Source organism: Ptychodera flava, chromosome 8 (genome assembly GCF_041260155.1).
Source record: "Ptychodera flava strain L36383 chromosome 8, AS_Pfla_20210202, whole genome shotgun sequence".
Taxonomy (NCBI): Eukaryota; Metazoa; Hemichordata; class Enteropneusta; family Ptychoderidae; genus Ptychodera; species Ptychodera flava.
The window spans coordinates 6,337,728-6,357,989 of NC_091935.1; the positions used below are offsets into that span (position 1 = coordinate 6,337,728).

General features: G+C 35.6%; 1 protein-coding gene across 1 annotated transcript; it reads left to right on the top strand.

Annotated features, from left to right (window-relative positions):
* The first annotated feature begins 24 nt into the window (after positions 1–24).
* Positions 25–18,275, top strand: LOC139138305 (EF-hand calcium-binding domain-containing protein 7-like). Its single transcript, XM_070706618.1, has 14 exons — positions 25–212; positions 2,161–2,354; positions 3,053–3,118; positions 4,048–4,193; positions 4,900–4,986; positions 6,056–6,203; positions 9,603–9,869; positions 10,869–10,996; positions 11,589–11,749; positions 12,376–12,509; positions 13,053–13,201; positions 14,147–14,356; positions 15,350–15,457; positions 16,100–18,275. The coding sequence occupies exons 2-14, from the start codon at positions 2,183–2,185 to the stop codon at positions 16,172–16,174; spliced, it is 1,851 nt and encodes a 616-aa protein (XP_070562719.1). The 5' UTR covers positions 25–212; positions 2,161–2,182; the 3' UTR covers positions 16,175–18,275.
* The last annotated feature ends 1,987 nt before the right edge of the window (positions 18,276–20,262 follow it).

The following is a 20,262-nucleotide window of genomic DNA, read 5'->3' on the forward strand; positions in this document are numbered from 1 at the left end:
AAATGTGTGTCTGCGCAGCGTCACTGAGCATGTGGTAACAAAAATGGCCGGTGTCCTTGTCAAGACATTCCTCGGTCCTTCCGGCTTGTCCAGTTGATACTGTCTGCATAAAATCTCGTAATAAATACATATACAACAAAGAAGAAAGCGACACAACCTGCGAGAGGAAAACTTCACACGTTTGGCGAACATCTTCTATAGAAGTCACACAGGTAAGGCTGACGTGTAAGGAGTCCTTGCAATAACATGATCTCCTGACAACCGACAATTACAATGTAAACGTGACCAATGATTGTACGTTAGTGTCGTTGTGTGTGTATCTTTCACATCATTGGCTAATCCCAAATTCTTAGTGCTCCAATATAGATTTTCTTACCTACTGTGACTTTAATCGTTTTTTATAACGTTCTCTAAAGTCGTTTTTCACTCAAATGTTCAAATGTAAGGTAAAATTTCTGAATATATGATGTTGCTTTTTTACCTACCGTGCAGTAAGGAAAGATAAATATGGCCAACATCGTTTAAAAATCTGCGTCTTATGTAGTGTACCGAAAATGCCACACATAATTACGCTAACATGGATATGAAAACGAAATTGGCATAAAAATGAGTTTGAACTTGGCATAAACACGGCTCCTATCTATAATATTGCTTTCACTTAATGCAGGAATGCCAGATCAGGGAGGCAGGTTGTCTTACAACTACTAAACTATTGCATTGGTAACAGAAATTGTATCATTACTTTTAGTTTTAGTTTATACAATGAAAACTACAATAAACAGCAAAGTATGTGGGTAAGAGGTTGGAAAATACATGTAGTTGTGATCCAACTGGTAATCGAGTCCAACCTCCCCAGTAATAATTTCCCTGAAATAGAAATTTACAGCTGCTGAATAACTTCGTTTTGTCAACAAATGAATTCTTACAAATCAGAGAAACTTAACAGAATACTGAAAACAAAACAAAATAAAAAAATACAATATCAGTATTGTGACAGAAGAACATCAGTTATATTTGTTTTAAAACTTTGTATCAATGTGATTTGTACATGTAACAGTGTAAAAGGATGGTTTCACCATTTTTATCAAAATCGAACACCTGTTTCATTGAAAGTGCATGTCAAAGTGCAAAATATCCTGTAAGCTAAAAGGAATTGGGGTGGGTGGGGTGTCAGAAAATCCATTCCCTACTTCAGGAGACCAGTGGGCATAAAAGTAAATTGATTGTCCATGTACCATGTACATGCATCTCATCATGTTACAATTCCATGAGTTTCCAATGGTCTGCCAGACAAGTCATATTCCTAACTTAACACAAATATACTAAGATTTTGAAATGAATACTATTGCCCAGTTACATGTACCTGCTGAAACTCAGGGAACAATAGACATACACAGCAGATGAACAAATCATCACATTTGTAATATTTCTAACCAATTGCACAATTACAGTTGTGATACATGACTTACTATGAATGGGCTACAAAGGTTTGAGAAATATGCTGTTCAGTAAAGTATTTGTGTAATTGTGCTTATATATGTAGCTTGGAATTAAAGGATCAAACTGGTATTGCAGTGCATTCTCAATAAAGATAATTTTATTACAAAGAATTTCTCACTTTGTTTACTCACCCAGTTATAATATTTAGTTGTTTATTTACAGACAGTTTAATAGTTCAAATTACTAAGCCAAGTAGATCAGAAGCAAGCTATGATCAGCTACACGTAATGTAAGATTAAAATGCAGATTAATTCCCAGAATGCAATATGATAAGGTTGAACAGGAACTTACAACTCTTTCAGTGGGTTTGACATTCTGTTGAATGCCAATACTTGCAAAGTATGAAGTTGATAGACATATGCAAATAAATAGGTTTACAATATAAAATTGTGGCTCTACAGGCATTATTCTGTACAGCTAATATCAAACCACAAATATTGAGTCAAAAAAAGAAAACTATTAAAATTTGGGCCCTATCAAGTTTCATGGTGCAATTGTTTATAGTACACTGCCCTGTGATACATGTACTTTTTGTACTCTCTTTCATTGCACACACTTTGATACAGCATACTTACTGATACACAGAACTATAAAATACTCAAACACAGTCTGTAACACCTAGCTACAAATCCCAAGAGCTGTTTGTATTCTGCCTTCTAGTTTACAGTGGCTTTAAATCACCATGAGTCGTAAAAGTAGCAGGAGCTCCCTGGGAAGTCAAAGGTCAGCAGGTTCAGCCGGCGAATCACAGCGCAGTAAAGATGCAGAATTTTACACTGAGTGTCGCACTGCCTACCTTGCTGTCTTTGAAAGTGCCAGTGATCCAATCACATCAAAGGAGGAACTCTTATCAGGTAAGATCTGGTCTTTTCCAATTCATAACCCCAATATTTTGATAAGCAAAATTGATCAATCAAATAATTTATAGAGCGCAATCTTCTGATGCTGAAGAGAGCCGATTTTGTGTAATTTAAAAAACAACACTTTAAAAAGAATGAGAAAATGTCTATGTTATGATGCTGTCATAAATCCAGTGTTTTTGTGTCCTAGAATGTCCCTGCAATGGTAATAAATTTGTCTTAATTAATTATTGAAAGTATGGTTACAAGATTTTACCATAGACCCTTTAAAAACGTTTTAGAGGGTCTGTGATTGTACATAACTCGTATAAGCAATTGTCTAAACATCCAAGGCTTCTGCCCTATCAATGTTGCCAAGGTATGAATCCCTTGTCAGGAATATCTTCATTATCCATCTATTTGAATCTCATTAAAATCAGATCTAGAGATGTGTGCCTCGGTCTGTTCCCTGTGTTCATTTTGTCATGTCTGCTTGTCCTCAGTTTCTCAAAAGGGGAAGACAGGGGCAGCCTCAGTAAATATGCAGGACAATGCTCAGAAGGAGTGAATCAGAAAATTCCTATGTCTGATTTTGGTCAGCTTTGCTGTGTTTTTTATGTTAAATATATGTTTGTCGAGGCAACAATTGCAGGGGTCAGCTATGATTAAACCATTCATTTTGAACCATATGATGTGTGTTTATTCGTCCATAGCATTACATCAAGCTGGAAGAAATCCATCCAACAGAGCAATAAACCGGTATTGGACACCAGATACAAGTAAGGACATGTTTCATTCTCACACAGAGCATCAATTGATGATGAGGTACATGTTGTACTTAGACTGCAAAAATTAAAGAGAATTTTGACAAAAATGTGATCTCATAAACATACACTGTATGGCAACTTCATTGCAAGTGATGCTGGAAGTTATTCTGTAATAATTTACTCATACATTCACGTGAATGACACAAACTATACATTGTTTTTGGACAGTAAGACACTGAACAAGCCAGGATGATAAATGTATAATACCACAGTCCCTCTATCCACATAATAAGTTCCAAGTGGATGGACTGTGTTCCAGGGAAGCCTAAAAATGAAGACAAAAAGAAAGAAGGAATAGATAATAAAAATCTCTAATGGATTATAAAACTCTGATATGAACTTTGATGAAGTCAATTTAATGGAGGAAGTTGTTGAATTATTGTGATAAAAACATGAGAACACACTCTTACGTGCACATCAGCTACACTAGATGAATATATGAATTACCATGAACAAAGGGCTTTACACATCGAGTGTCTGACTCTTTTGGAAATGTACAGTGATTCATGTACATGTATCCTTCATACCACGAAATGTTACCAGTGTGTAAAGTAGGATAATGTAAACAGATTCTACATGTATAAAAACTCTTGTTTGTTGACATGCCACACATGTACTTGTATAGTAGTGAGGTGCCAAGACTGATATGTGTAGCCTGCACACAAGGTATATTTGATGCCCTTTGACTTTGTGACCTGTGGTTTGAACAGCTAACCTTATGTCAAGTCCATGATGGCAAGAGAAGGACCTTTGAGCAAACTGAAAACTCCTTGTATATACAATAATACCTTTGCTCCCTTCAAATAATAAATAATATTGCAAGTTAAACCGCATGTATGCTATAGTATGTATCTCTGTCTCTGCCTTTCTCTCTCAAACAGTTGAATTGACATACGATGACTTCTGTGAAATCATGAAAAAGGAGAAGCCCACAGCAGAAACTGACCTCATCAAAGCATTTAAAAAAATTGATGCAAATGGAGATGGTTATATCTCACACTCAGAGTTGTATAAAGTACTGACAGAGGTAAGTTCTTCAGCTTTTGCAAAGTTCCATTTCAAGAGTAGTTTTATGAAATGAAGTGAGCAAATGCAATACTTTAGTTTTTTTTCAGATTCATGGAACAAAAATCATGGACATTTAAACACTATTGAAATCAGTCTTGCTGAAAAACTCATCAGGAATGGAAACTAGCTTGATACTGTTTTTTAAAATGCTATTTAGGAGATTGGCAAGCACTCTATCTACATAATATAATCATTTGGGAAACCAATTGCTATATTGACTTGTTTGATGGAAAGCACACTAGGCTAGGGTATAAAGTGGTGTCAAGAATAGACTGAAAGACTCAGTCCATTGTGTTTGCTCCTTGACCTCTATCCTTAGAGGTTCTACAGCTTGTAGTGCACACAGGTGACTGATTCTTTCATTCTGGGTCAAGGGAAACAAGAGGCAAAAATCTTTGCTGCAGTTGCAGTTAGACAAGCCAGAGGTGGTAAAATAAGATTTGTTCGCTAATATCCTACATGTAACTTTCCTTTTTATCCACATACATGTAACAATGTAATTTAAGCATAGCTGTCTCTGTACAGTGATCTGGTAACCTGACACTTAATTCACTTGCGTGTCTTTTACTGGCATTAGAATTCTCACTCTACATTGCACCTAACGGTATAGTTGTAAAAACAAACAAACAAACAAACAGAAAATTTCTTGTCTGATGATTTGACAGAGGGGTGAGAAGATGACCAGAGCTGAAGTAAGAGCCATGATTGATGAAGCTGATGATGATGGAGATGGTAGACTAGATTACAATGAGGTACTTACTGTTATTTTGCTTTATTTAGCAATATCTGAGAGAACTTTGCGTTATTTAACCTATCTGGGATGACTGATCTATTGTTAAGAGCTCAGGCTTCAGGTGATTTCCAGTTTCCATTTTTTTGGTGAGTAGGTTTATAAACCTGAACTGTAACAGTTACATGTATAAAGGAAATGGTAGTTTGTGACAATTATTCTTTCAGTTCATATCTTAATCACACAGCAACATGGAGCTCACTTAATGTTGAACTTGCTGTCGAAATTTTTCAATTTGTAAACAAAGAAAAAGTGTTTTTTGAAAAAAAGTTGCTCCTGTTTTTTACGTCATCTGTATGTCTAAATGAGTACATGTCAAAACAGCATTTCCATTCCTGTTCATGTACGTAAAAAGTTGATGTTATTAAGACTGAAGCTGTGTTGATAGATGTAGAACCAGATATTTCATTGAAGTAGACAAGTGTTGCCAAGCATACCCTTCTTTCTATAGACTATTGACAGTGGTTGATGGTCTTGAAGAGTTGATAAGGTTATGGGTATTTAGTCAGGTGTTTTCCTAGCAGTAGATATTACATTTCAATCCCCCAGCTAAAGATTTTATTCTGGAATAAACAGGACATGTGCAGTGTTCCACAGTCTCAGTACACCCAAGATATTACGTGATGGTGGTAGAAACAAAGCCATGAGTACAAACGCATATGGAAAAATATGTATTTCTGTGCGTGTTTGTGCAAATGGGTTTGTCCATTCGAATTCCGGGTTTGACCATTTACACCAACATGGGCATGACTTACGATCGTAGACACAGATGTGTCCACCAAATAACAAAACATCAGATTCCCATACTTTGATATCACAAAGGATGTCAAACCAGTCTTGCTAGTATGTGTAAAAAGATAGACAACACAGATAAAGAGTCAACAATTTCTATCAATTCATCTTTCAAATCTCTGAAGTGAAAAGGTAGATTGCCGTTTGAATTTTTATTTGGTTTGCTTATTATCAAAATAAAGTCATCCATCAGTATTTTCAATGACAATCGTCCTTTTCACTTTTTTATTTTTAATTAGTTCTGCAAAATGTTACTGTCGACAACAGACAAAGTCAAGCAGGCAGCAAGAGAAAAGGTCAACAGAAGTGAAAAACCTAAAAAGGCAAGCCGTACCACCATGCTGAGTGAAAGTTCCCCCAAGCCATCACCAAGAATTCCTAGAAAACGTAAGTCTGTAGATTGCACACCAGATTCCAAGTCTCAAACAAAGTGTCTTCCATTTTGTTAGCAGAAGTCTGCATCTGTATGATCCATGACAATCTCCTATCACATGTCTTGATTACTTTGCTGTATGTGTGGTGGGATTTTAAACTGCCAAAGCTTCAACTAAGAATTATAGGTATACAAAATGAAAATGCTATTTCGATCATTAAAAAGAAGGGTTTTTCACGTATCTAAACTTGTAATAGTTGAGTCAAACATTAATGAGTGACAGCATCAATTTGTACATCAAAATAACTTGCAAGTGATGTTAAGTGTTGTGAATTTTAAATCCTAAAATTTGAAGCCATTGAAAAGCATTGTTTTTGCCATATATGTGCATATCAAATGCTTCACATGGTTTTGGTAATATTCACGTTATGCTGATTGGAAAACTGCTTGGACTTTTCTAAGCCATGGGAATCCAATGTTGCTTCACAACAGTGTAAAGCTTTATTTAAGCTTGCACTATTGTGTCAGAAGCTGTGCAGTAGTGGTTGTTCATGCCATAATTGTTTGCGCTGTTTATGTCTCGCCAAGCTTATAAAACAGCAAATTAAACTGGTAATTTCATATTTTTCAAACAAGATTTGTACTTTTAAGTTTCTGGATCTTATCAAGTTGCCCAAATGTTATCAGGTCTATGATTAATTTTGTAATCATGGTTAAAGCATTTGTAGCACATGTATCAATTTTTTCCCTTATATTTTGTCGTGTATGTTCTTTAACATGTACTGTATCCATGGTAGGCTACATCTCATGGTTGGTGTTTCGTGACTTCAATGTTTGTAACAATCGTGGATTACATAAATGTAAATAGACATACATCATGTAACCTGTCACCTCTGTCAGACATTAGTCCCCATGTAAAACCTGATTTGTATCTTGTGATGTTTGATCACTTGATCATAACAGCAGTTGCACATCTTTTGTTTGTTTTGGTGTTCAAAAAAAACCCCTGTTTCGAGAAAATGGGGACAGGAAAGCAGAGCTTGATTGCAAGAGGATTGTTGTCTGTTTCTAAAAGGTTAGTATTAACTATTGAAGCATCCATAGATGTAGAGTAAATAGTAAATTATGTAAATTCAGGGTTTGATAATTAACCCTTTCATCACTTAGGTTTGGTTTGCCTATGTTTTTAATGGTGTAATCATGATTGTCACGCACAGGTAGAATTGAATTTGTCTTGAATTAAGGTTCATAGTTTCATTATTTCTCTCATTTATGCATTAATTGCTAAAAGCAAGACATGCTTTATGTAAAACAATAAGCCGGACCACTTCAACGGTCCTTATAAAGCTCTATTGCAAAACAAATTATAATAAATTTTTCATTGTGCTTGGGACAAACCTTATGTAAGAATGCTTTTTTCTGTCATTCAAACATAAATTTTTTATCTTTCCACTGTATATGTCAAGCATTACCATTGAAAAATAATAGGGTTATTCCACAGTGTGGTGATGAAAGGGTTTTGTAGTATTTTCAGCAATCAAATGTATTGTGTGGTTTCAGAAAATTGTTTGTATTCTTTGACATAGAAGGGATTCTAATTCTCCTGTTTCTTTTTTATTTTTCAAACCAGGTCCTATCACACCAAGGCCACAGATGGGATATTATTGAAATTTTGCAGTAACAGTTCATTCAGAGAAACAATGTTGTTTGAAATTCATCATCAACTCGCCAAATCTTTACCTTAGAAGAGCAATATGCTTCAATTAAATCCAGGAGTAACATTTAAAACATTTAAAAGTTGTGAATATTTTGTATATGAAAAGAGAAATAAAATTTTTGTTATGGAGAGAAACAATGTTGTTTGAAATTCATCATCAACTCTCCAAATCTTTGTATTAGAAGAGCAATATGCTTCAATTGAAGGTAGGGGTAACATTTAAAACATTCAAAAGTTGTGAATATTTTGCATATGAAAAGAGAAATAAAAGGGTTTTTTTTATGGAAATTACTCATGGTTGTGATTTATTTCCTTCCTTGTCACTGGCATATTGTAGCAATGCCCTTGTTCAGATTTCTTCAAACAGTTTTGAGAAAACCAGCAATGTTGGAATTTTCAGGGTGATTTTGGTACTTTGAAAGCAAAAAATTAAAATTACTTATTCAACTTTTTTGGTAATTGCCTCACAAGATTTACGATGGCCATAGTCTGATCTGTTCGATCTCCAACAATATTGGCAAATTCTCATTACCACTTATTTTTTCGTATCACTCAGTCAGCTTCTAAAATATGAAATCATTTAGTAAGAAAGGAGTCCTGACTAACAATTGCTCCAGTTTTGTAGACTAGCAATCTATATGTATGTAATTTATGACCTCATGGCCATGGTCTGTTTTTGCACAAAATCTGGTCTATTCATTCATTCAAGCAATTTCTCAGATGTGCCATGATATTGTACATAAAAACTTAACAGACTTGGTAATGACATACATAATTATTGCACTTTATTTAATGATTCGTTTTATTTAGAGTTAAAATCCAATATTGCCTTGCCATTTGACATGACATCACCATTTGCATGCATTGAACTCTACATATAGCTGTTGTGTGGTTTCTTTCAAATGTGTGACAAGGATAACATGATATGATGTACATATGCACTTGAATCCTTACAAACGATCTGTTCCAATGTCAAAGTCAGTTATCAGTTCTCTATATTCATGGGTGCTGTCTTTGTAAACCTGAATCCTGTTGTCTTGAAACGTAGCACGAGGCGAATACTCCATGGTTTGCATGTAAGGATATTCATATATTTCATGCAATACAGCTTCCTGGTGACAATTTCTTTGATCACTTTGTCTGCCAAAAGCCACCACTTCATGCACATGCTCGGACAACCCTCTTGAACTTGGTATTATGACATTTCTGATGAATTTTGATCTTGTTACACACTCAAGGCTGACAAAACGCCTTTCAGAAAGCTTTTACTGTGTCAAGAGTCAGGATTTAAGAAACCATTCTGAGAACATTCTGTGTGGATCCTGCAGGATAACATGGGGAATTTAGTGAAAGTAAACTATAATGGGGCTAAAAACTGCCCTAAAAGAATTCCATTTGATTTGTATCGGATAGTAGGATGCATACAGGACTATGTCAAAATTACTACTGCAGTCCCTCAAACATGTGAAAGGAGTCCAACATGATTCCCGTCACTGGATATTTTGTAAAGGTTTGAATGCAAAGACTGATTTTACAAACCTTACTCACACATTTGTCCCCTTAAACATCACACAATACACAATTATTATTGCTATGCATAACAAATTTTTGAAGTTATATTCAAGAATGGTATTTTAAATCAGGCAGTTGGAAATTTCATGATTGCTTTATTCTGTATCTTTCTTTCAAACTGAAGGTGGTGACAGTGATGATGATGTAGATTCTTCAAAATCGAGAAGAGAATCGTTAAAATCCCAACCGCCAGTTGTCAAGACTGCAGCAAAGTCACAGGAACCTAGAAATCTGAGAAACTGGCACCATGTCCACAGTAAAGGCAGTTTTCACTTTGAAGAACATGAAAGTGGGGATGTTAGTATCGTCAGTCATCAGTATTCGCTAGAAGTCCCTAGTGCAACCAGTGTTTGGATCACTATCGAGCCGGTGAAACCAAGAGATGATGATGGTGAGTTGGAAAGTGTGTTAATTTACAGCAGCTTAGGGGGTAATATAGGTCTTGTAGAGGATTTGAAGGAGACTTTGTCGTTTAATATTTTATACGACTTTGTATCAACTATCATACTATTATGTAATCTGTGCATACCTTATGGTACTGACAAGGTGGAAATGCAAACTGGGAATGTCATATCTGTATGTAGCATTCTGTGTCTGTTCCAGTCACACCATGACTGGTTATGTATAGATGCAATCTGTAGGAGTTTGTTCATCAATATTCATACACAGAGCATGGAGCTGCCTCAGTGCTATTTTAGCATCTACATCAACTCTGATACTGTAGATAAGAACTGTGTATATCTGGAGTTAACAACAATACTGACATAGTAGCAATACAATAACCTGTGCTTGTCTAGCCTGTACTCCTGGCAGATCGTCCATGTAGCCGACACGAACACGAAGTGTCTGTTACCGGCTACCAAAACTATGAAAAATAGTAAAGAATGAGCTACAAAATCACTATCAGTTTTAAGTTGAAGGTAGAATAAGTCTGTGCCTTTGTATAAAATACTATAAAATAGTAGAAAGTGAGCAACCAGTTGAAAGTTAGTCGAGGAGACCTTAACCGCATATCATTTGCATCTCATTGTCGGCTACATCGACTGTGTGCCGTACTCCCAGATTGGTACCAAATGAATGCAATCTGTGTCTGTTCCATGAATACACAAACATCAATGCCAGAGTTCTATAGATACAACGAATGTATGCTTTGTAGACACGGCAATACTGACAGTATATACAGTAGATTCAAACTGAATGTATGTCTTCTAAACATTCCTACTTACACACAATGGATGCAAATTGTGTATGTTCTGCCCACACAACATTGTTGGCATCGATGATGTCTATACACTGTATGCAACTTTTGCACACAGGATTCATATTTGTCTGTGAATGTGAATATATCTAGGTCTTGCTCTTAAACATTTTGATTTCTTTTTCCTTTCAGTTTCATCTCTTGATGACAGTAGTTTATCAGACAGTACCAAGCCTATAGATACAGCTCTTTATATCTTGAAGGAAGACGGAGATGAAGCCACTGATTTTGTTGCATTTACAAACACAAGACATCAAAAGGTAAGAAAACCACATGTCCACCAAATCTGATACTGAAAATTTTCTGTCAAAAAAACTGACTGACCGACTGAAGTGTTTTCCCAACTTTTTTAAAGCAATCCATGGGTCCAAACCCAAGTTAAAGACGAATTCTGCCATATAGTAGATGCTGTTTATCCATATGTACATTTTTCTAGACAGACCTAAATTGATTTTGTTCAATAGTGATAGCAGAAAGAGACTCACAAAGATATTTTTATGACTTCTGAATCAAATGTTGCTTTGACAATTTTGTCATAAAGTAAAGTAAAGAAACCCATTTCAACTTTGAACTTAACTTCATTCACCTTTTGTAAATTATTCTTCCAAAAGTCAAATCTTATTTGTTATATTAACTTTCAAGGCATCAGCAGAAAGCAACATCTCAAGTACACCTGGTTCAACAGAGTCTTAAGATCTTATTCATTTTCTTCTGTAAAAGATAATGGTCTTTATGCATTTGTTAGTAGTGTATGTGAGATTTCACATCTCCTGAACAAATTTTTTGTGAAAAAATGCTACTTCATTATGATGCACTGACAATAAGCCATTATTTTCTAAATTATTATTCCAGAAATACACATTACAGTGTGATTTGCGTTCCGGAAGCTACAGACTCATTCCGTTCACGACAGGATGTCGATTCAAGCAAAGGAAATCAGCACCCAGGAAAGAAACAACACTGGTCAAGAAAGACAAAGACTCCGATGAATACGTCCTCACAAAACAATTCAGGTATAATTACTGTGTTACATTTCATATTTCAAATGTATTCAGAGTGACAATATGTGCGTATTGCAAAATTATTCAATGCACTTTCAAAATGAAAACATGAAAACTAAAGAAAATTATTCACCCAGCTGATCCTGACCAGCTTTGACCTGCTGACCTTTGGCTCAACCTTTGATTTCAATATTTATCGAAAAATATTAACTAGATTATGTATTATTTAGGGTAGCAAAAAAAAGGGGTTGAATTTCTTTTAACCATCCACTTTTTCTGCAAAAACGATATAGAGAGCATGTTAAGGCTGTCAAACACCCTCATTTGGCCAGACGACCTTACCTAATTTTGCCGAAACACGGATCTTAATTATAAGCCTTGCATAACCCCAAAAGACAAGTTGGTGCATAATTTTTCCGCACAATGCACAAGAGTGCATTGGAGTTCATTGCCTGGTGAACAAGGGGTGTCCAGTCGTAAGAAAGTCAGTGTCCAAGACCTTACTGTTTAAAATGGTACATCCATTGCTTGGTAAATCAATGTATATATAGCTGCCACTGAACATGGCATCTCTTTTTAACTTCTCCCATTGTCATTGTGTAATTTTTGTCATCCAATGTAATGTAATTTTCATACAGAAATGCCTTGTCTGAGATGTTTGACATGGTGGATCTGGACGGCAACGGTGCACTCAGTCGAGAGGAATTCGACATCTTTCAATTCCGAACCAGCGGTGAACACTGCGATGATGACGCTTGGGAAGTTGTGGAAGGTATATCACTGTACTATAATTGCATAGTAGGTCTAAGGCTTGAGATTGCTTGCAATAGCCGTGTGTAAAAATGGTGTAATGTGAATACAGTTCATGACTGTATGACTGTAATCAGTGTGCTGTACATTTAAGCCACAATTGATGAGTCACTGACTAAAGAATGTTTTCTCTGGTGAAAGACAGTTTCAAAATTTATATAAAACTGACTCACAGGAATTCCCAATTCACCCAAAGGGTTCATAAATGTTGAAAGATGCACACTGATCGTGAACATGTATGATATAGGCATGAAGCGCGGAGCCAATAACATTGACCATAATCAGTCTATAGGGAATTCGCTGTCAATTTTGAAATCACAGACTTTACAACATACAATTTTATCACCATAGTTTCTTGGTCAACAACTTCACTACCACCCTCGTTTTCAGTAGAGGTTGTTGAATGCCTACACAGAGATCATAATAGGCATGAACGGGTACAGGAAATATTGACAGAAATTAGGTTGATTGATGCACAATGTATTGGCTAACATTGCTTTTGCAGAAAATTTTGAGCTGAAGAACAAAGAAATCACCAAGAAGGGATTTTATGACTTGCACAAGATGGAAGCTAATGAAAATGAAGGCGACACAGAAGAACTTTGGACGACTTTGTCTTCGATGGGTTTCTCTAAAGATTTGACTCTGGATGAGGTGAGCAAAGAAACAGCTAATGCCATACTGTTACGTACGATGATATTGTGTTTTGAAGTGAGTGTAAAGCAGGTTAATGTCTCTGATCTCTCCAGTCAATTTCTCTGAGATACTGAGGGCTGAGAGCAAATGTTCCATCTCTTCCAAATGGTAGAAACATTGTAAATACATCAAATAGAATCAGATGTACACATGTCCACATACCTAATGTTTAACCCTCTGTGATCACAATGGTTTGTTCAAATCCTATTGTTTTCTATGGCAAAGTTGGACCTCTGTACAGGAAAATGGGGGCTGAAAAGTTATTTAGAAACCACACAGTCTCTCCAGGGACTGTTGACACCAGTATGTAGTAACAGTATGATCTGCTGTGGCGTCAAATTTCCTGGTTTTCTCAGTGTATTCAAATGATTGTAGAATGACTCCAAAGGAACAGTTTTAACCAGGAAGTATTTGCTCCAAAATCAGAATGAAACTGAGGAGCATTTTGCACAGCTCACAGAAACTTGAAATCATTGTGAACTCCATGAGAATATTTTACCATATGCATAATCATATCACTGGTATGTCATGGTATCTGAGGTCAGGAACTTTGTGTATGAGCTTTAAATATTTTAGGATTATTTCCTTGGACAAAGGTGTTCTGAGGAAAAAAATTAAGTCACTAGATAAAACTAAAACGCAAAATTCTAGGCTGTGAATAGCAAAAAATTACAATAAATGGGTCTATACAGGTGTTTTTCATTATCATCATTTGTGAAAGAGTGACATTGCTGTGAAATGGTTTGGTGATTACATCAAGAAAAGATGCAATACACAGAGATTATCTTTGAATCACTCATTTACATTTCTTTACTGATAAAATATGTATTACTTTGTATTGGATTCTGTTGTTGATATAAACAGTAGAAGGATCATTGGTGTGATTTGATCTCTGTCCTGTAGGCGTGTAGCTTTGAACTTCATGTGCACACAGAGAATGCCAGAGTGAAGCTGAAAGCGCTGGAAATACAGGACTACGGCACAGCTTTGCAGAATGCCATTTGTGATTCCGTCATCAAAAATGGATCAGAGTCCCTGATCAAAGGCAAGAAAGATCTCATCCTCTACACGTACATTGGAGATGTCAGGGCAAGCGTTGTTGTTGACAATAAGGTAGGTTGGATTCTGAGAAATTCCTTCTCTATCGTCTACAGTAGCCAATCACACAGATTTTCATTACTTTTTGTATGACCTTCAAAATCGAAAACCGTAAACATTTGCTCAAACATTCCTAAATGTAAACTTGTAACCTTTGTCCTACCAAATCGAGAAAAAAAAATCTGGTGTCACCGTGCAAAGTTTGGTACTAGAGAAACAAATAACCTGACATGTACCGATATTTGAAATTCAAAATGGCAACCATCCTTGTGTTAACTCTATGGAAAACGACCTTTTCAATTTTAGAAAAACTAAAATGGTAAAATTTTTCTTGTTCCAAGAGCTATAAAATGAGCCCTCACAAGTGATAGATCAGAAAAGAATTGTGAAATGGTGAGATTCCAAATATCTGTCCCTTAGGTGCCTTCTTAACGTAGACACACAAAAAGAATGCACGCAACTAAAACTGTCTAGTTCTACTACTGTCTAGTTTTGTATGTGAACATGACTGAAAAACCATATTCACCATATATGAATGTATAAGAATTTGCAGTCACCTAATATCTTTAAATTGGGATTCAGGGAAAAAGTAGGCTTCAGTTATAGATGACTTTTTGTTTTGGGACCACAATGACATTACAGTGTTCAAAATTCTCAACAAAGGTATCAAGGTCCTTCCACTGAAGAATTATTGACCAAACTACTTAACTTAGATTCAAATACTGTTATTGACAAGCCGGTACTGTGTGTTGCGTTTTCAATGGCAAATCTTTGTCATGACAACAAATGAATTTTGAAGCTCTATATCACTGTGTATCCGTATGAAAAAAGAAAACAATCTTACTTTTTAGTCTATCCAGTAAGTCAGTTACAGGAAATTTCCATTCCAGGATAAAATTATGCTGCTTTCCTTTTCTGAATGGATGTCACACAAATATTGATTTTTTTCAGCCATATTCTCATCTTCAGTACTCATATGATGAAAATTAACTTTTTTGTCTGTTTCAGTCTCACAGTAAAGTGAAAGTCCGTCTTGATTGCAGTCAGAGTAAGAACTGTTCCAGTCACAGAGGAAGTCTAGATTTCACAGTAGATGTACCTGCCAAAAGCAATAAGGTAAGTGGATTCTCAAACATTGATTTGCAAATATCAAGGCTTCCTGTTAAAAAAAATTGTATCAAAACTGCTTGGCATAAAGCTGTTTCAGTAATTAGTGCCCAAATGTTTGCTGAACACACTGCAAGTCAGTCCGAGGAAATACACAGCTTTTACAAGATCACAGCGTTGAAATATGGCATCTCAGTCTTTGGCTATTCAGAGGTTTCTCAGGTGGACATTTTCCAGTAAAATTGTTGAGGATGTTTACGTCATCTAGATATGATTGAAGCATCATTAGCTGTAACTTTTGATGTGTCCTCAAGTATTTTTCCGTCATCTGTTTGTGAAATTTGGTTTTTTTTTCTAGTCCAAATCAATCACCAATTTTCAACTTTTCAACACAGCTTGTTTGCTATAGTGTTCAATGAGATATAGTAGTTGGCAATTGAAGCTCACTCAGCACTAGAATTCACTTGTCAATGGTAGCATTGTATACTGCAGAATGATGTGATGCATTGGATAAGTTGATACTTTGTATTCCAGCGTTCTGTAGGGAGGCATAAAGAGAATATACTTGTATTGTGAAATAATGAAAACATAGTTGCAGCTTTTGTCCCCGTTGTACAACTTAATAATCATGATATTTGTAATTGCCCACAGGTCGGACATCATCTCCTGCCTCTGAATGAAAGACTTGAATGGAGCGTCAGATGTAACGAAACCATCATGAAGTGAATGATAGGATATCATCCGTCCCACAATGCCCTGTGTCCAAGCAAAACGCTGTCGTTCCAATCCAGCGAGATGTGTCTCTACAACAGTTTGCCGTTGTGATAATCTTCTTTCCATGAATCACAATTCAAACACTCACTTTGGTTGCCATACTCACACAATAAATAATTGAAATGCATCTAATTTAACACAGGGCAATATGGAAGAATCAAAGAATTGATAACCCATGAACTTTTACCATCTAATAAAGATTTTTTTGTCTTGAGAATTAAGCAAGTAAGTGATCATACAGTGAAAGATGATAAGAGGGATCTAATCGCGACATCTAAGGAGCACATTTGATGTAAGAAATTTCAGAGTTAATCAAAGCTTTTGCTCATGAAACTAGTAATAAATTGTAATTATTTAAATCTACCATTTTATTGTCAAATTTCAACAGATATAAGTAATTGTAAAATGAATGCCTGTCATTTTGACACAGAAAATCTTTAGAGAAACCTTGGGAAATATTAACCAGAGTATATTTTGATTGATTTGCAGCTGCTCAGCACAAAGATTTTTTGAACATTTATTCGATAAGGAATTGTTACCCAGACAAATAATGAAATTGTGGAATTATTATTTAAGTTTGTAGAGGTACCAGTCTTCACTGTATCATATAGCTAGGCCAGTAATCCACATGATAATTGTAATGAAAGGTTTTTTATGTGATAAGTAATTATATTCTTGAGTTTGTTTTTCTTTTAAATCAGAGATATAATGCATCCCATCAGATGGAAAAATTTCGATTTCATTATATTTTTTGGCAATAATGCCATCTCTTAGCATTGTGTTGGTTTTTTCCAATTCATTCAGGAAGTGATTTTCATTCTTCTGCAGATGTAAACTGGACTATCCATTTATGGGAGTAAAGGGCCCTAGGGATTGCCCCATGCTGTGGATCCATCATCAGTCTAGTGCCAACCTAGACTGAAAGATCTGTCGCTTGAGGGCGCTCTCCACACTCCACAAACTAAGTTCCAGTATTCCAATATTTTACTCATGACATATGTACAGTCAACATAGTAAAAAAGCATGATAAGATGTAATTTCTGCTATGTGTCAGAAGTCATAAAGTGTCAGTGTTTTGCAAACGGGATTAGAAAAAAGTTCCAGTGGCTGAAACAAGGGCATTTTTAACCCTTTCATCACCATGGTTTGGCCCAAACTCATTGTCATTGATGGTGATTGTGAACCTTTTCACATTGAAATGGGGGATTGGGGTGGGAAGGTGTATAAGTTATTTCAGCAGGATAGAACATATACTTCCTTGAATGAACAAGAAAAAACTAGACAATGGTAAAAGATGGCAAATTTGTCCCTGTAGCACCAACTATTATTGACCATGTACCCTTGTAGGAATAGTTAACTTTCACTGAAATTTTATATCCTTTCAGTTTATCTTGCCAGCTGCAGTATCCATTATTATTGATGCAAATATCATGATACAATTGTATCATAGAAAAAAAAACATTTGATTGCATCAGTTTGAAAACTTAATGATATTTTGCTGATGTAAAGTTTGGTAATTGACAATTTTGATTTTGACGCTATGCTGAAATGTAGTGATATTTTTATCCATGAACCAAAATAGATTTTTTGTCAATAATCCAACAATGTGATCCAAATATTTAAATATTGGGAGTGTTTATTATTGTATTGCTATATCAGTACTAACACGCAATGTCAATCATGAAACCGTCTTGACAATGAATACATGAGCTTATACATAAATTAAAATTTTATTTTTTTTTGTATTTAGTGAGATGTTCTTTCCATTCTATTTATTGTTGTTCCTTTTGAAAGTAGTGCTTACTGCGTTTGTTTAATTTTAAGATTTGCTTTGCCATGCTGCAGTCGTGTAATTTAAATTTGTGTACAGTATGGCAGTCAACTTAATCTGATTGGTTGACAACAATTCAAAGCAGGTGTGTCAAGCAACTTTAGCCAATCAGGAGTTTAAAAACTGACAAGATGACAAGAAAGTATTAAATCATATGTTGAGGTGTTTTACGCCAATTGTTACCATAGTTCCACAAAACATAAATGTGATGTGATTAGACTGAAAGATTCAGTCGCGTGCGGGCGCTCCGGCGCACTGCGACCTACGACCCTTTAAAGGGTCGTAGGTCACTGCGACCTACGACCCTTTAAAGGGTCGTAGGTCGCAGTGCGCCGGAGCGCCCGCACGCGACTGAATCTTTCGGTCTAAAATGTGATGTGATTAGACCAAAATATCAGTCGTTGAGGGCGCTCTGTACACTCCAGAGAGGGCCCTGGAATGATGGATCTTTCAGTCTGGCCATCATAAGCAATGTTTGGAATAGGTACTTTTCAAACTTTGAAGCAACCTATTTATACTCACTTTGTTTACCTACCTTTAAAATGTGTGCATAATATATTAATTGTCTCGAAATTTTATCATTTCATGAAATTAACAGCTGGTGGCTGGCCATACCTCTACCTCAATATTGACACCGTCACTTTCAGTGTACCCTTGATGAAGTCATTTAATATATGCCACAGTCTCTATTTTACTTACTACATGTACTTATGAAGGAGTGACTTCAGCTAATTTCAGAAAAAATCCTAAATTGACTCAGAGATGATTTCAGAAATCTTTCAAAAGTCCCAATAATTTTTTCTCTGTTTTGATATATTCTTATTTGGAAAAATGAAAAAAGTACTAGGTTCCAAAGAAATGACACTAGTTTTGCTTTTCCCCTATTTAGACATAAAAAATCTAATGGTAAACACACTGGTTGAAAAAAAGTTTCTCAAAGTACATGTTGTTACCATGAGGAAAGCTACTGTAATTTGTTCAGTGTAAATTGAAACACTTATTTGCAGGCATACAAGGTTAAAACACCTTTATATAAAGTAAGGTTTTGGTGCTGTATAAGTTATTTGATAGAGTAATATATCCTTCATTTTTGGGAGTAGGATATGTACATTTCAGTCAATCCCATCCTCAACATGATGATGATAAATGTGATGATGCAAGTCCTTGTAAAGTATGTACATTGCAGAATAATAAATGTGATTTTAACTTGTAACAAACATTGAAGGTAGCTCCTTGCAACAAGGAAATGACAGATGAATTTTTTCTCGAATGCAGGCATAGATATATTTACCTTGAGTAGAGAATTTTCATTTTCTTTTTATAAAAGTAATTTGGAAATATAAAGAAAAATGGATTATAACAATAAAGCAGCATTACCACATTGTCTTGATGCAATTTTGTATGGTTTTTGTAATCAAAATTGTGTGATATAGGTGGTTCCACTCACTATAATGTGATTGTCTGGGACAGATTTCCATAAACTGTATGAAAAGTCTCTCGCTATTGTGATTCCTTGTGTATTTTGGTGCAGCTTGAAGTGTTTGGTGGAAAAATCTGTCTCCTGTTATGAAACCAGACTTTGATTTTTCATTTTCCCTTTTCGAGGTAACAAAAGGAGCAAGACAAAAGTGGTTATTTGGAAAAGTGTAATTTTAATGATGGTTTGTTCTACATGCTCAGTCTTTATGGTGGTCATTCTTATTTCTTGTTGGAAAATATAGTAAATTTTGCCTCAGCAAGGCTGCGCTCAATGAAAATGGTGTGATTGGGGAGCTGAAGGAATCGTGATTGACATCTTATGTTTTTTCAGATCCCCCACCTCAATACTCTCAAAAATTTTCAAGTCCCCCCCCCCCAACTATATGGTAAAAAATTTTCAAGTCCCCACTCCCCCAAAAAAAAACTGTCATGTAGCCACATATTTATTAGGAATGCAGAGTAAAAATAAACACGTATTGCGTAAATCTGACGCAGGTGTTCGACACTACCTCTTATCAGCAGGTTGTAGAGCCATATACCTAGGGCAAGTTCTTAAATTGATTCATTTTTAAATGCATTAGTGGACTCTTTGGATTTATCAGTCCAAGCCAGGTCAATGGCACCAGCTGAAAAGCACACCAAACAAAATCATGAGAAAGTATACAAACTGTGAATTCCTGGCTACATTTTGCTAAATTGTGAAAAACTGAGCACAGTGCCCTACCGAAAA

Bases quoted from the DNA above. Each gene is read 5' to 3' on its own strand.
- LOC139138305 (XM_070706618.1), top strand. From the start codon at position 2,183: ATGAGTCGTAAAAGTAGCAGGAGCTCCCTGGGAAGTCAAAGGTCAGCA. The intron at 4,194-4,899 runs GTAAGTTCTTCA...ATGATTTGACAG, and splicing joins TGTATAAAGTACTGACAGAG to AGGGGTGAGAAGATGACCAG. The intron at 15,458-16,099 runs GTAAGTGGATTC...AATTGCCCACAG, and splicing joins TACCTGCCAAAAGCAATAAG to GTCGGACATCATCTCCTGCC.